This window comes from Macaca nemestrina, chromosome 3 (genome assembly GCF_043159975.1).
Source record: "Macaca nemestrina isolate mMacNem1 chromosome 3, mMacNem.hap1, whole genome shotgun sequence".
NCBI classification, from domain to species: domain Eukaryota; kingdom Metazoa; phylum Chordata; class Mammalia; order Primates; family Cercopithecidae; genus Macaca; species Macaca nemestrina.
In genome coordinates, this window is record NC_092127.1 from 148,923,294 (window position 1) to 148,935,883 (window position 12,590).

The 12,590-nt window shown below is 41.2% G+C and overlaps 1 protein-coding gene across 4 annotated transcripts in view; it reads left to right on the forward strand.

Annotated features, from left to right (window-relative positions):
• Positions 1-12,590, forward strand: part of LOC105487666 (tec protein tyrosine kinase) — a 138,562-nt gene that overhangs the window by 41,415 nt on the left and 84,557 nt on the right. For 2 of the 4 annotated variants that reach the window (XR_011621305.1, XM_011751175.3), the window contains exons 1-2: positions 128-615; positions 707-892. Coding sequence is in view for 3 of the 4 variants with exons in the window: in XM_011751175.3 (XP_011749477.1) it covers positions 502-615; positions 707-892 (300 nt within the window). In the remaining variant the exon portion in view is untranslated. Of the gene's footprint in view, positions 1-123; positions 616-706; positions 893-12,590 lie in introns of those variants that run through there. The other 2 variants (XM_011751176.3, XM_011751177.3) reach the window with 2 other exon arrangements.

Consider the following 12,590-nt stretch of genomic DNA (forward strand, 5'->3'; position numbering starts at 1 on the left):
AGGCTTAGTCTAGGTATGGATAGTCTGGAGTTAGAGGGCTGAGACTTTCTTATCCAGGTGGACTCTGCCCTGAGCAGGTTAAGTATGACTGGTGGGTTTCCATTTCTCCTGTAGTGGAGACAGGAGCCATAGGGAAGATAACTCTGGAGCATGGTAGTGTAGACACCAGAGAACATCCCTGTGGCACTGGTAACTAGGATGCTTCATTGAGATTACATCCTTATCACAGCTGGAGTATAAATCATATCTACCACCATGCTAATTCATTTTGTTCATGAGTCTGCTGTGTCTGTAAGGTTGTCTGTTTTGTGAACCAAGATCCTGAAGCAATTCAAATGCCAGTGTAAATCAGCCATGCAGTGGACGAAATGTGCTTTTCCATCTGAGATATTTGTTCCCTGCAACCAAATAGTAGGAGTGCACCAGAAAGCTAAGGGTAGTAGGAGGTAAAAAGGAATGAATCATCATCATGAAGAACCTTGATTAGATTTTTCCCATGAAATGGAGACGTGGAGGAGCAGGATGGAGACTGGAAAAGGAGAGGAGGTTGAATTTTTGTGCCCCAGGCATTCTCAGTTCGGGCACAGAGATGAACACTCATCTGCTCCAGCAGGGGTGAGGGTGAAGCCGATTTTGTTAATTTGAAATGGCAACATCCATAGAAAATTAAACTGTCACATTTTAACTGTTTCTTTTTTCACTGTAGAATACTGGGATCTTCAGTGGCAGGAGAAGGAGTAATCAGAAGACGGAGATGAATTTTAACACTATTTTGGAGGAGATTCTTATTAAAAGATCACAGCAGAAAAAGAAGACATCGCCCTTAAACTACAAAGAGAGACTTTTTGTACTTACAAAGTCCATGCTAACCTACTATGAGGGTCGAGCAGAGGTAGGAGACAATCACGATTTACTTTGCTGCTTTCTGTGTGGATAACGATTTTATAATATTGCCTCCCTCTCCAATCTTATTGAAAATGCTTTGGGTTAATGAAGTAATGATTTATTATCATTTGGATTTGAAAGATGAAGTTTAGAATATAGATATAAATTAACAAATCTGTTAATTATAGGTTTATTATAATTAACCTACTGAATTAATCTATTAGATTACATTACTTTTAGATCCTCATGGAATTTGTAAAGTGTATTGTACATATGGCTCTCTCCTGTAAACAGCCTATTATGTATCAAAGTCTTCTTTAGCAAATATAGATTGTATCCATGTCCATTGCCTTATATGAATATTTCTTCATTATTAAGTAGAAGTTACTTAAAACTGGTTAGTGATTTGGTGGACTCAACATGTTATCGAAGTTGACCTAAAGCAGAGGTTTTAAACGTTCATTGTTTTTGTGATAAGCAGCTACTACAAAGTTCCCTTGATGGCAGCAGGGAGAAAGCAGCTCACTAAAAAACCTGGCCAGTGAGCACATGGCACAGGTGAATGTATGGTTAGCACACTCCTGGCTTGTGGGTGGCTTAGCTTCTCTTTCCACCGCTAGATGAGGCCTTGAATGTGCGGTCACTTCTGGTTCTTTTGCTCCTGACATGTTGGGTGTGGCATTTGCTAGTACTGCCACGTACTGCCATCTCTGCTAGAAATATCCTTGGGTTCCAGGGAATGACCAGGGGCTGAGTTGCCCATGGTTAACCGTATGCTGTTATGCAGTTGGTTTCAGTGGACTGTTGGTGATCCTGGTTTAGTTTTTTTTTCTCTTTGTTTTGTTTTGTTTTTGTTTTTTGAGACAGTGTCTTGCTTTGTTGCCAGGCTAGAGTGCAGTGATATGATCTCAGCTCATAGTCACCTCCATCTCCGGTTCAAGCAATTCTCCTGCCTCAGCCTCTCAAGTAGCTGGGATTTACAGGCACATGCCACCACACTTGGCTAATTTTTGTGTTTTTAGTAGAGATGGGGTTTCACCATATTGGCCAGGCTGGTCTTGAACTCCTGACCTCAAGTGATCCACCCACCTGGGCCTCTGGGCCTCCCAAACTGCTAGGATTATAGGCATGAGCCACCGCACCCGGCCCTGGTTTAGTTTTAATTCTGTTTTTTTTTTTTTTTTCTAGAGTATTTTCCTCAGAAGTTGATTTAGTTGTATTTTTTTTCTCCCACTGATTTCTCTGTGGTTTGGTTTCCCCCATTTTAGATGGAATGGCATTGTGTCTCATGATGGTCCTCAACTCTTAATTTCTGCTGTGGCTCGTCATTGTGACCTGTGGTATTCTGCAGGTACATGTAATTTAGGACCATACTCCTTTATTGTTAAGTCCCCCAAATGCTGAAAACTAAAACCTCAAAACTCTTAGTTACAAAACCTGTGTGTGTGTATATGTGTGTATCTGTATGTGTATAGGTGTGCAGAAATATTAATGTATTTGATTATGTGGAGCCGCCCTAGTCCCTGCTGGGACTATTACGTAATACATGGTATATGTGCTATATTTGCTTTGTTAAATCTAAAAAATTTAAAAATCCAAAAGTGTTTTGGACAAGGACTGTTACCAGAAATGTGAATTATTTTGAAACCTAAAACAGATTTTAAGGGAAACATTTACACATTTTTGCTATATGGTAATAATTTGTTTTAATTTGATTTTAATATGTAGTTGACTCTTGAACAATGCAGGTTAGGGCCACCAACCCTCGTGCAGTCAAAAATCTGTGTATAGCTTTTGACTGCCTCCAAACTTAACTACTCTAATAGCCTACTGTTGACTGGAAGTATTACTGAAGACATGAACAGATCAATCTTCTGATTTCCATCTCCCTATCCCTGGAAGCTGCGATTCAAAAAAGAATGTGAGGGCCAGTCATGGTGGCTCATGCCTGTAATCCAGCACTTTGGGAAGCTGAGGTGGGGGGATCACTTGAGGTCAGGAGTTCGAGACCAGCCTGGCCAACATGGTGAAACCCCATCTCTACTAAACACACACAAAAAAGTAGCTGGGCATGGTGGCGGGTGCCTGTAATCCCAGCTACTCTGGAGGCTGAGGCAGAAGAATCGCTTGGAGCCAGGAAGCAGAGGTTGCAGGGAGCTGAGGTTGTACCACTGCACTCCAGCCTGGGCAACAGAGCGAGACTCCCATCTAAGAAAGGAAAAATAAGAAAGAGAAAAAAAGGATGCGACATGAGTAATCTCTGCAAATCAACAGGTTTTTCAAAATAATTTTTGTTAAAAACTGTGACTCCAGAAGTAAATTAGAACCACAGGGGCCATTCAGAAATAAAATAGCCCTAGAGATATTTAGTTTTATTGTTCATAGTTCTCCTATTTTCAATAGAAAAACAATGAGGAGGCTATTGATTGATCTAGTAACTGTGATTTGTGGTTTCTTTGTGGCCACCAAGTGCCACTAATACTCTGTTAAAACTCTCAATTCGTAATGTCAGACAGAAGACATCCATCTTCTCCTTATTCCCTGGACAGCTTCTTCAACATGATGACAGCAAGCTTTTCTTGAAATTCTTCCTATTATGTAATAAACCTTTCTGTGCTTTTTGAAATATGCTGAAAATCCTATTCTAGATGACGAGAAATTCACTTAAACCATTTCCTCAGTCTAATTTTGTAAACCCTGTATTTCAATTTCCGCTGTGGGTCATTCTTTAGTTTGTCCTCCTTTCTCTCTGGTAGTTAGTTAATTCATGTATATTTCCTCGTATTCCAATGAACTGAAAAAAGATCTTCCTGGAAGTTTATATTATTTGATCCTATTCAGGATAACACAGAGCACAGGACACTGGAGGTGTCATAAGTGATGTTGCTTTCTAGTCAGGGGGCTAAATGACACAGGGGACAGACCACCTGATGTTTCAGTGGAGGCTCTGTGGGATAATGAGATGGGAGCCAGGGAGGAGCAGTGCTGGAGTTTGATGAGGAAAAAGATCTACAAATAATAGTGAGAGAGAAAATGAGGAATCGATTTCTATAGGTTGAGATTTGAATTTAAAAAATTGAAGTAGTATGTAAATTTGCAACTATTGTTAGCTAAGAAATCAGGAATTTTTAGAATTGGACTTTGGAGCTCTTAATTTGGTTGGCTTTTTGTTTGTTGTACTGCCCAGCATGGAAACTGGCAAATAACTTACAAAGTTGAAGGAATGGGGAAACGCGTTGTGCCAGGGATCCTAACTCCACCTGCACGTTCAGTGATTCACTGTGACAGCTCACAGGACTCAGCACTGAGTCATACTCATAACTATGATTTATTACAGCAAAAGCATACAAAGCAAAATCAGCAAAGGGAAAAGGCATGTGGGGCCAGGCGTAAGCTTCCAAGAATCTTATCCCAGTAGAGTCCCAGAGGATGTGTATAATTCCTCCAGCATCAAATTGTGACAATTGTGAAATGTTGTGCTATTAGAGACTCAGTGCCCGAGGTTTTTGTTGGAGGCTGGCCACACACGTGTCCTGTGCCTAGTGTGCCAACGTTCCGGACTGCAGAAGGAAAGCAGATCTTCAGCATGAACTACATTGTACAGTTTGGGTACAGTGAGCCGCCTCATCAGTGTTGGGAATAGTGGGACCCTCTCAAAGTCCAAGTTCCAAGATGCACGGCAAGGATCAGCCTTGAAAACAGGCCTTTCTTGGGACAGCAGCCTCGAACCTGCTGTGTTAGCTCTTTTCTGCACATTAGTAGTAAAAATGATACAATCTATTGAGCACTAAGTACAAGTTAACCACTGTGCTAAGTACTTTACATGCATTATTTCCCTTATTTCTCAAAAAATTCTGTATTGAGTCTTGTTAGACTTAATTTCAAAATGCAGAAGTAAGGCTTAGAAAGATTAAAAACTTGCACAACATACAGCCTACAAGAGATTGCACACACCTTCCAGAAATTGCAGGTGTATTTCTTCAAAGCCTATCTTTGAAATAATCTTGATATTTCAATGAAAATTTGAAAAAAAAATCTAAACATCTGAAGTTAGTGCTCCATAATACAGATAACATTTTATTTTAAAAGTTTTATGGATATTTTTGTTACTTTCAATTATAACTTTTTAAAAAAAATTTTCTTTGTGATGGAAGAGAATTAACACTTGAGAGGGTTTTTGTCCTGGATCTACCACTGTCTCATTGGACTTTATAAAATAATTTTCTCCAATCTATAGTTTAAACATTTTTTTGCATATATATTGTCTTTATACTTCAAATTAATTTTTTTTTTTTTTTTGAGACGGAGTCTTGCTCTGTCGCCCAGGCTTGAGTGCTGGAGTTCTGGGGCACTATCTCGGCTCACTGCAAGTTCTGCCTCCCGGGTTCACGCCATTCCCCTGCCTCAGCCTCCCAAGCAGCTGGGACTACAGGCGCCTGCCACCACGCCCAGCTAAGTTTTTGTATTTTTTAGTAGAGATGGGGTTTCACTGCGTTAGCCAGGATGGTCTCGATCTCCTGACCTCATGATCCGCCCACCTCGGCCTCCCAGAGTGCTGGGATTACAGGCATGTGCCACCATGCCCAGCCCAAATTAATTTTTAAATTTATAATTGACACATAATATCTTTTCACACTCTTAACTCCTCTGTTTCATCAGCATTTCAACCCCAACACACATCTGATCTGTTACCAGTTACTATTGTATCGGTCAGCATTCTCCAGAGAAACTGAACCAAAAGAATATATATAGGATACTGCGTATGTATATATATATGTGTGTGTGTATGTATGTACATAAAAGGAGATACATTGTGAGGAATTGGCTCACACAGTTGTGGAGGCCAAGAAGCTCCACAATCTGTTCTCTGCAAGCTGGAGGCCCAGGAAAGCTGGTGATGTAGTTCAGTCTCAGTCTCAAGGCCTGAGAACCATGACAGCCAATGCTATGAATCCCAGTCTGAGGACAGGAGATGATGAGATGGGATGTTTCAGCCCAAGTAGTGAGGCAAGAAAAAAGGGGTGAATTCCTCTTTCCTTACCTTTTGTTCTCTTCAGGGTTGGATGATGCCTGCTCACAGTGGGGAGGTCAGTTTGCTTTCAGAGTCCACAGATTCAAATGCTGATCTCACTAGGAAACACTCTCACAGACACACTCAGAAGCAATGTTTAATCTGGTTACCCCATGGCCCATTCAAGTTGACACATAAAATTAAGCATCATATTGGTGAATTCTCTCTACTGCAGGCTTATTGCAGCTCCCAACCCCAGTTTTAGGTGGATTACTGCCCGACTTGATCCAATTCCTGGATCTTCATCTTTCATCTGCAAAACCCATAGCTTCTCTAGGATCAAGTTAACATTCCTTTGTCTAGAATACAAGGTACTCGATGCAATTTTTTCTTCTTCTCTTCTTCCTCCTCTCCTGGCTATGTCTCCTACTTACAGTTGCCCTTTCACATCGTGCCTTTGCTAATACTCTTCAATTTATTTGGAGTGACATACTCCTCTGCTTGCCTGCCAGGATCCATCTATCCAGCCACTGTCTATTTTATCTATCAAAAATTTGTTGAGTGCCTGGGGAACACTTACCTATCTTTTCTAACATAGTTCAATCCCCATCTTCTCAGAAGCCTTTTCTGTCTCCCCCTGCCCAAAGTAGAATGGATCCTCCTCCTCTTTGTGCTCTGTACACATTTTTATTATGGTGTCTTGACTACTTGACTATGTACCTATCTGTGTTACCTACTGGATTTTAAGCTCCCGTGATAGTGTAATATAATAAGAAATATACATTTTGGCAAGTCCCTTTCAGCCATAGCTATGTTTATGTTAATGAGGTGACTTTTGGAAAGTAATAGGTGACTTTAGGATGGGGGATCTTGTTGCCAGGGGAGCCAACCACATGATTAGAGGATCGGAACTTTCAGCCCCACCCTCCAACCTTTAGGGAGGGCAGAAGCACCAGAGGTTGAGCTAATAATCATTTATAGCCAAGGATTTAATCAATCATGCTTACGTAGTGAAGCCTCCATAAAAACCCTAACTGAAGGGGTTCATAGCGCTTCCAGATTCACGAACAAGAATGTGTGCATGTGCTAGAGGATGGTTGGATTAGTTGGTTCTCACACTGCTAATAAAGACATACCCGAGATTGGGTAATTTACAAAGAAAAGAGGTTTAAGTGACTCACAGTTCAGCATAGTTGGGGAGGCCTCAGGAAACTTACAATCGTAGCGGAAGGGGAAGCAAACACATACCTTTTCACATGGGGGCAGCAAGGAGAAGTGCTGAGCAAAGAGGGAAAAGCCCCTTATAAAACCATTAGATCTTGTGAGAACTCACCCACTATCAGGAGAACAGCAGCGTGGGGGTAACCGTCCCCGGGATTCAATTATGTCTCACTGGGTCCCTCCCACAACACGTTGGGGATTATGGGAACTACAATTCAAGATGATATTTGGGTGCAGACACAGCCAAACCATGTAAGTGGTACAACCCAAACTCCATGGAGACAGAAGCTCCTGTGCTTGGGACTCTTCTGGACCTCACCCTGTGTATCTCTTCATCCTGTTTTCATTTGTATCCTTTAAAATATCCTTGTAATAAGTTGGTAATAGTAAGTACACTTTCCTTGGGTTCTGTGAGTTGTCCCAGCAAACTCTTGAACCCAAGGAAGGGGTTGTGGGAACCTCCATATGTAGCCAAGTCAGACAGGAGTTGTGGTAACCTGGGGATCCACTACTTGTGATTGACATCTGAAGCGGAGGGCAGTATTCCGGGAGTGATCCTTTTAGTCTGTGGGGTCTGTCTTAATTCTGAGCAGTTAGTGTCGGAATTGAGTTAAATTGTAGGACACTCAATTGGAGTGTGCCAAGAGTTGGAGAGTTGGCTGGTGTGGATACCCCACCCCCTGCCACACATTTGGTGTCAGAAGTGCTGAGGGAGTATAGAAGAAGTATTTTTCTTTTCTTTTCTTTTTAGCTGTGTATTAGTCCATTTGTATTGCTATAAAGAAATACTTGAGGCTGGGTAATTTATAAATAAAAGAGGTTTATTTAGCTCACTGTTCTGCATGCTGTACAAATCGCGTGGTGCCAGCATCTGCTTCTGATGGGGCCTTAGGAAACTTACAATCATGATGGAAGGCAAAGGGGACCTGGTGTATCACATGATGAGAGCAAGCAAGAGAAATGCCATTCTCTTTTAAAACAACCAGGTCTCACGTGAACTCAGAGTGAGAACCCATTCATTAACATCTAGGAGGGCACCAGGCCATTCATGAGGGATCTGCCCCCTATGACCCAAACCACCTCCCACTAGGTCCACTTCCAACAATGGGGATTATATTTCAGCATGAGATTTGGAAGGGACAAATTTCCAAACCATATCAAGCTCTTTGAGGGCAGGGTTCATATCCATCTTTGTATTTCTGTGGGCCTAGGGCAGAGTGAATACTCAGAACATGTTGCATGGCTGGACACACTGGGTATCCTAGAGATGGGGAGATGGGGAGACCTCAGTCCCAAATGTATTTAGGATTGAGGTCTCCCCATCTCCCCATCTCTAGGATAAATTTAGGATTTATGTATGTTGTGAACCATGACATAAATGTATGTTGTAAACCATGACAATCAGAAAGGTTGTCATACTGCTAATAGGTAGAAGAATTAGAATTCGAACCTTGATATTCTGACTCTTAAGTTCGGTGCTCTTCTCAAAATGCCACAGGTGCCTTGCAGGGTCCAGCCCTATGGGGCATAGCGGGTGTTCTCCCTGTGTGCAGAGATGCGAGATTGTAATAAATAAAGGCACGAGACAAAGAGATAAAGAAAAAGCAGCTGGGCCCAGGGGACCACTACCATTAAGACGCGGAGACTGGGAGTGGCCGCAGACAACTGGGCTCGCTGATATTTATTGCACACAAGACAAGGGGGCTGGGTAGGGAAGGTGAATCTTCTAAGTGATTAACAAGGTGAAGCAAGTCACCTGATTACAGGATAGCGGGCCCTTCCCTTTTAGGTAGCCAAAGCAGAGAGAGAGAGAAGGCAGCATACGTTAGTGTTTTCTTCTCTGCACTTATAAGAAAGATCAAAGACTTTAAGACTTTCACTATTTCTTCTACTGCTATCTACTATGAACTTCAAAGAGGAACGAGGAGTACAGAAGGAGCATGAAAGTGGACAAGGAGCATGACCATTGAAGCACAGCACCAGAGGGAGGGGTTTCGGCCTCCGGATGACTGCGGGCAGGCCTGGATAATATCCAGCCTCCCACAAGAAGCTGGTGGAGCAGAGTGTTCCCTGACTCCTCCAAGGAAAGGAGACTCCCTTTCGCGGTCTGCTAAGTAACGGGTGCCTTCCCAGACATTGGCATTACCGCTTGACCAAGGAACCCTCAAGTGACCCTTATGCGGGTGTGACAGAAGACTCACCTCTTGCCTTCTAGGTCACTTCTCACAATGTCCCTTCAGCACCTGACCCTATACCCACCGGTTATTCCTAGGTTATATTAGTAATGCAACAGAGAACAATATTAAAAGCTAATGATTAATAATGTTTATATTAATGATTGATAATTGTTCATGATCCTCTCTATATCTAATTTGTATTATGACTATTCTTATTCTAACTATTTTCTTTATTACACTGAAGCAGTTTGTGCCTTCAGTCTTTTGCCTCGGCACCTAGGTAATCCTCCACCCACAGTGCCTCTCTTGTTTAATCTGGTTGTACTGAAATTGAGCATTCTCTTGTTATGAGATGCTTGAAACTTTAATCTTTTACCTAGGTTAACAAACATGATGGTGGAGGCAGGCAATCACTTACAAGTATGATGACATGAGTCTCTTAAACACCCTGGGAAATCTCTCATCTGTATAGGCTCTCCTGGGTCATATTGGTTTTTTTCTTGACCAGTCCTGGGAACCTGGAGACTTAGTGATACAGGGATAAGAGCCTGTTGAGTTTCTGAGATGATCTGATGTTTCTCCCTTAGTTATATCCGTATATTAGGTAGTTCCCTAAGTGGAAACTATAGGTTTACTGGGTCCTTCTAATCTTTACCTGAAGGTTTGTATCTTTTAGCACTTCCTAGGGTTCTGGGGAGTTGGTGTGGAGTGGGAAAAGAATAATTTCTTGTACTACTGGGCCATTGGAAGCATCTGCATCAAATGATAGAGATTACCAGGCAGTCTACCAGCTTGTAAAAAGTACTATGACTCTGGGAGGTGTGGTGTCTCAGGCCTGTGGTCCTGACACATAAGGAGGTAGAGAGTTTGAGACCAGGCTGGGTGACATAGCAAGCCATCTTCTATATAACAACAACAACAACAACAAAAGTGACATGACTCTAAATACTACATGTAATCGTTAGTGTGTGATGGGATTATTCTGGCTCTGGAAATTCTCAACTATATTATGCCTTGAAAACTCATATTCTTAGACACTCAAGTTTCTTTGTTTCTGAAATTAGGTGGTATCGACTTTCTTCTTTGTGTCTCAGTTTCCTTTCTTGTATCTCTTCTCCCATTTCTGATTCATTATCTGTGTTTTTATTCTACTCTCCTGGATCTGACCTTTCTTGTCATTAATTAATTACTTCAAGACGCCATGATGCCAGGTCCGAAGTCCAAGGGTCTTACTCCTTTAATTTGCCAAATTGTTTACCTTCCTTTAATGATATTCACTGTCTTTAGGAAGCTGAAATCTATTTAAGACAGAATAGGGGGATACTAACATTCCCTCCATCCATGCCCTTAGACATTCTTTTTTATAACTACAGTACAGTAATCAAAATTTAGACATTTAACATTGATATACTGTTATTGAATCCGGAGATCCAGAGCCTATAGTCAAATTTCATTTGTTGTTCCACTGATGCCTGTATAGCTATTCCTCACCCTCCCTGCCCCTCCAGCCCCAAGTCCAGGGTCTAATCCATAATCACACATTGCATTCAGTTGGTCAAGACATAACGTTTTAAAATATCTATGGTGAGAGGAAGAGATAATATGGAAGAAATGCTGTCCTTTGTTACATACTATAAAATGCCAGCTATCTCATGACTACTCAGTGATTTCATGTAAGAGTCCATACAATGACTTCACGTAAGAGTCCACAAACTTAAAAATCGTATAGTCTATTTTCCTACTCTCATTGTCATGGTTATCATTAGGAGCTGAAGGTGCCCCTCCCCACTAAAGAAATTATTGTAGCATGGTTCACTAGGATGAGTAAAAATTACTTATTACTGGCTGGGCGCGGTGGCTCACACCTGTAATCCCAGCACTCTGGGAGGCCGAGGTGGGCGGATCATGAGGTCAGGAGTTAGAGACCAGCCTAGCCAACGTGGTGAAACCCCATCTCTACTAGAAATACAAAAATTAGCCAGGCGTGGTGGCGTGCACCTGTAATCCCAGCTACTCGGGAGGCTGAGGCAAGAGAATCGTTTGAACCCGGGAGGCAAAGGTTTCAGTGAGCTGAGATCGTGCCATTCCACTCCAGCCTGGGTGACAAGGCAAGACTCCATCTCAAGAAAAAAAAAATCACTTGTTACTGTTTACTATCTCTCTCATTTCCTCCCCTTCTAGCTTAATTTTTTATTGTTTTGTATTAGAACAGTTGTCAGACATGCAGAGCTTTTTATGGGGTAATTACTACTAAATGAAGAGGGGAGTTTAATCAAAGGTTTGGTCCTCCTGCAACTTAAGAGTAGAAGCAATCAACGTATTCTAGATCTTGAAAAACACTCTTTGATCTGACTGCGATAGTTGTGTTTTATTCATTTATTTGTATTATGATGCGACAAAGACTGTATGAAAAATCAGCATTGTTGTTCAGAAATGGTATTACTTAATTTAATTTAGTTATAAGACTTGTCCCTCAGCAATTTTTAATGATATCAAAAAGTCGAGTTTTAAGCAAAGTTTTATTTAGCTATTTTCCCACTGAACATATTCAAGACCGTGCCATAGGAACTGAAGGCAATTACAAAAAGAATGATTCCTAGAATATTTGGAAAATGGCATTGTAGTTGAAATAAACATAGTGTTTCTACCCACCCCTCTTTTCCTACCTGCCTATCTTGAAAAAAAATTGTCTTAATTTGAAAAGTATATAACTTCTTGTATTTTTTTTTAAAAAAAGAACTACATTTGACATCACAATTTTTGTAACTTGAGTTGTATTTCTCCTTTTATGTTATGAACTACTGGGCTGAGGAATTCTTAGAAATCTTTGAAATTAGTTCCTTGTAATTAATAGTTTCTAGTGAGTGTTTGTTTTGAAGATAGGGATGATAGCATTTACCCTGGAAGACAGTTTAAAAAGAGACCAAATTGTGAGTGGAGGAATCCTTGGTGGCAAGAGTGTAGATCCATATGCAGTTGTGTGTTTTTTTTTTTTTTTTTCTGGAGGGCGGAGGTTGGGGAAGGCCTCTTGGCCAAGGGTGAGAATGTGAGCAATGATGGGCAGAGAGAGTCTATTCAATGCAGAGGAAACAGCATGTGCTAAGTCCCCCTTTCAAGGGGCTTAGTGTATTTGTGGAACTGTTCTGTTCTGAGGCCTATAAAGATTTGTAAAGCAAACAAGGGGATCAATACAAGGAGACAGTTGACTTGTTAGTAATAAGGAGGAATCATACAATTTTAGAGCTTAAAGAGACTTTAAAGAATCACCTCCAGACTTTTCACTTGTGAAAACTGAA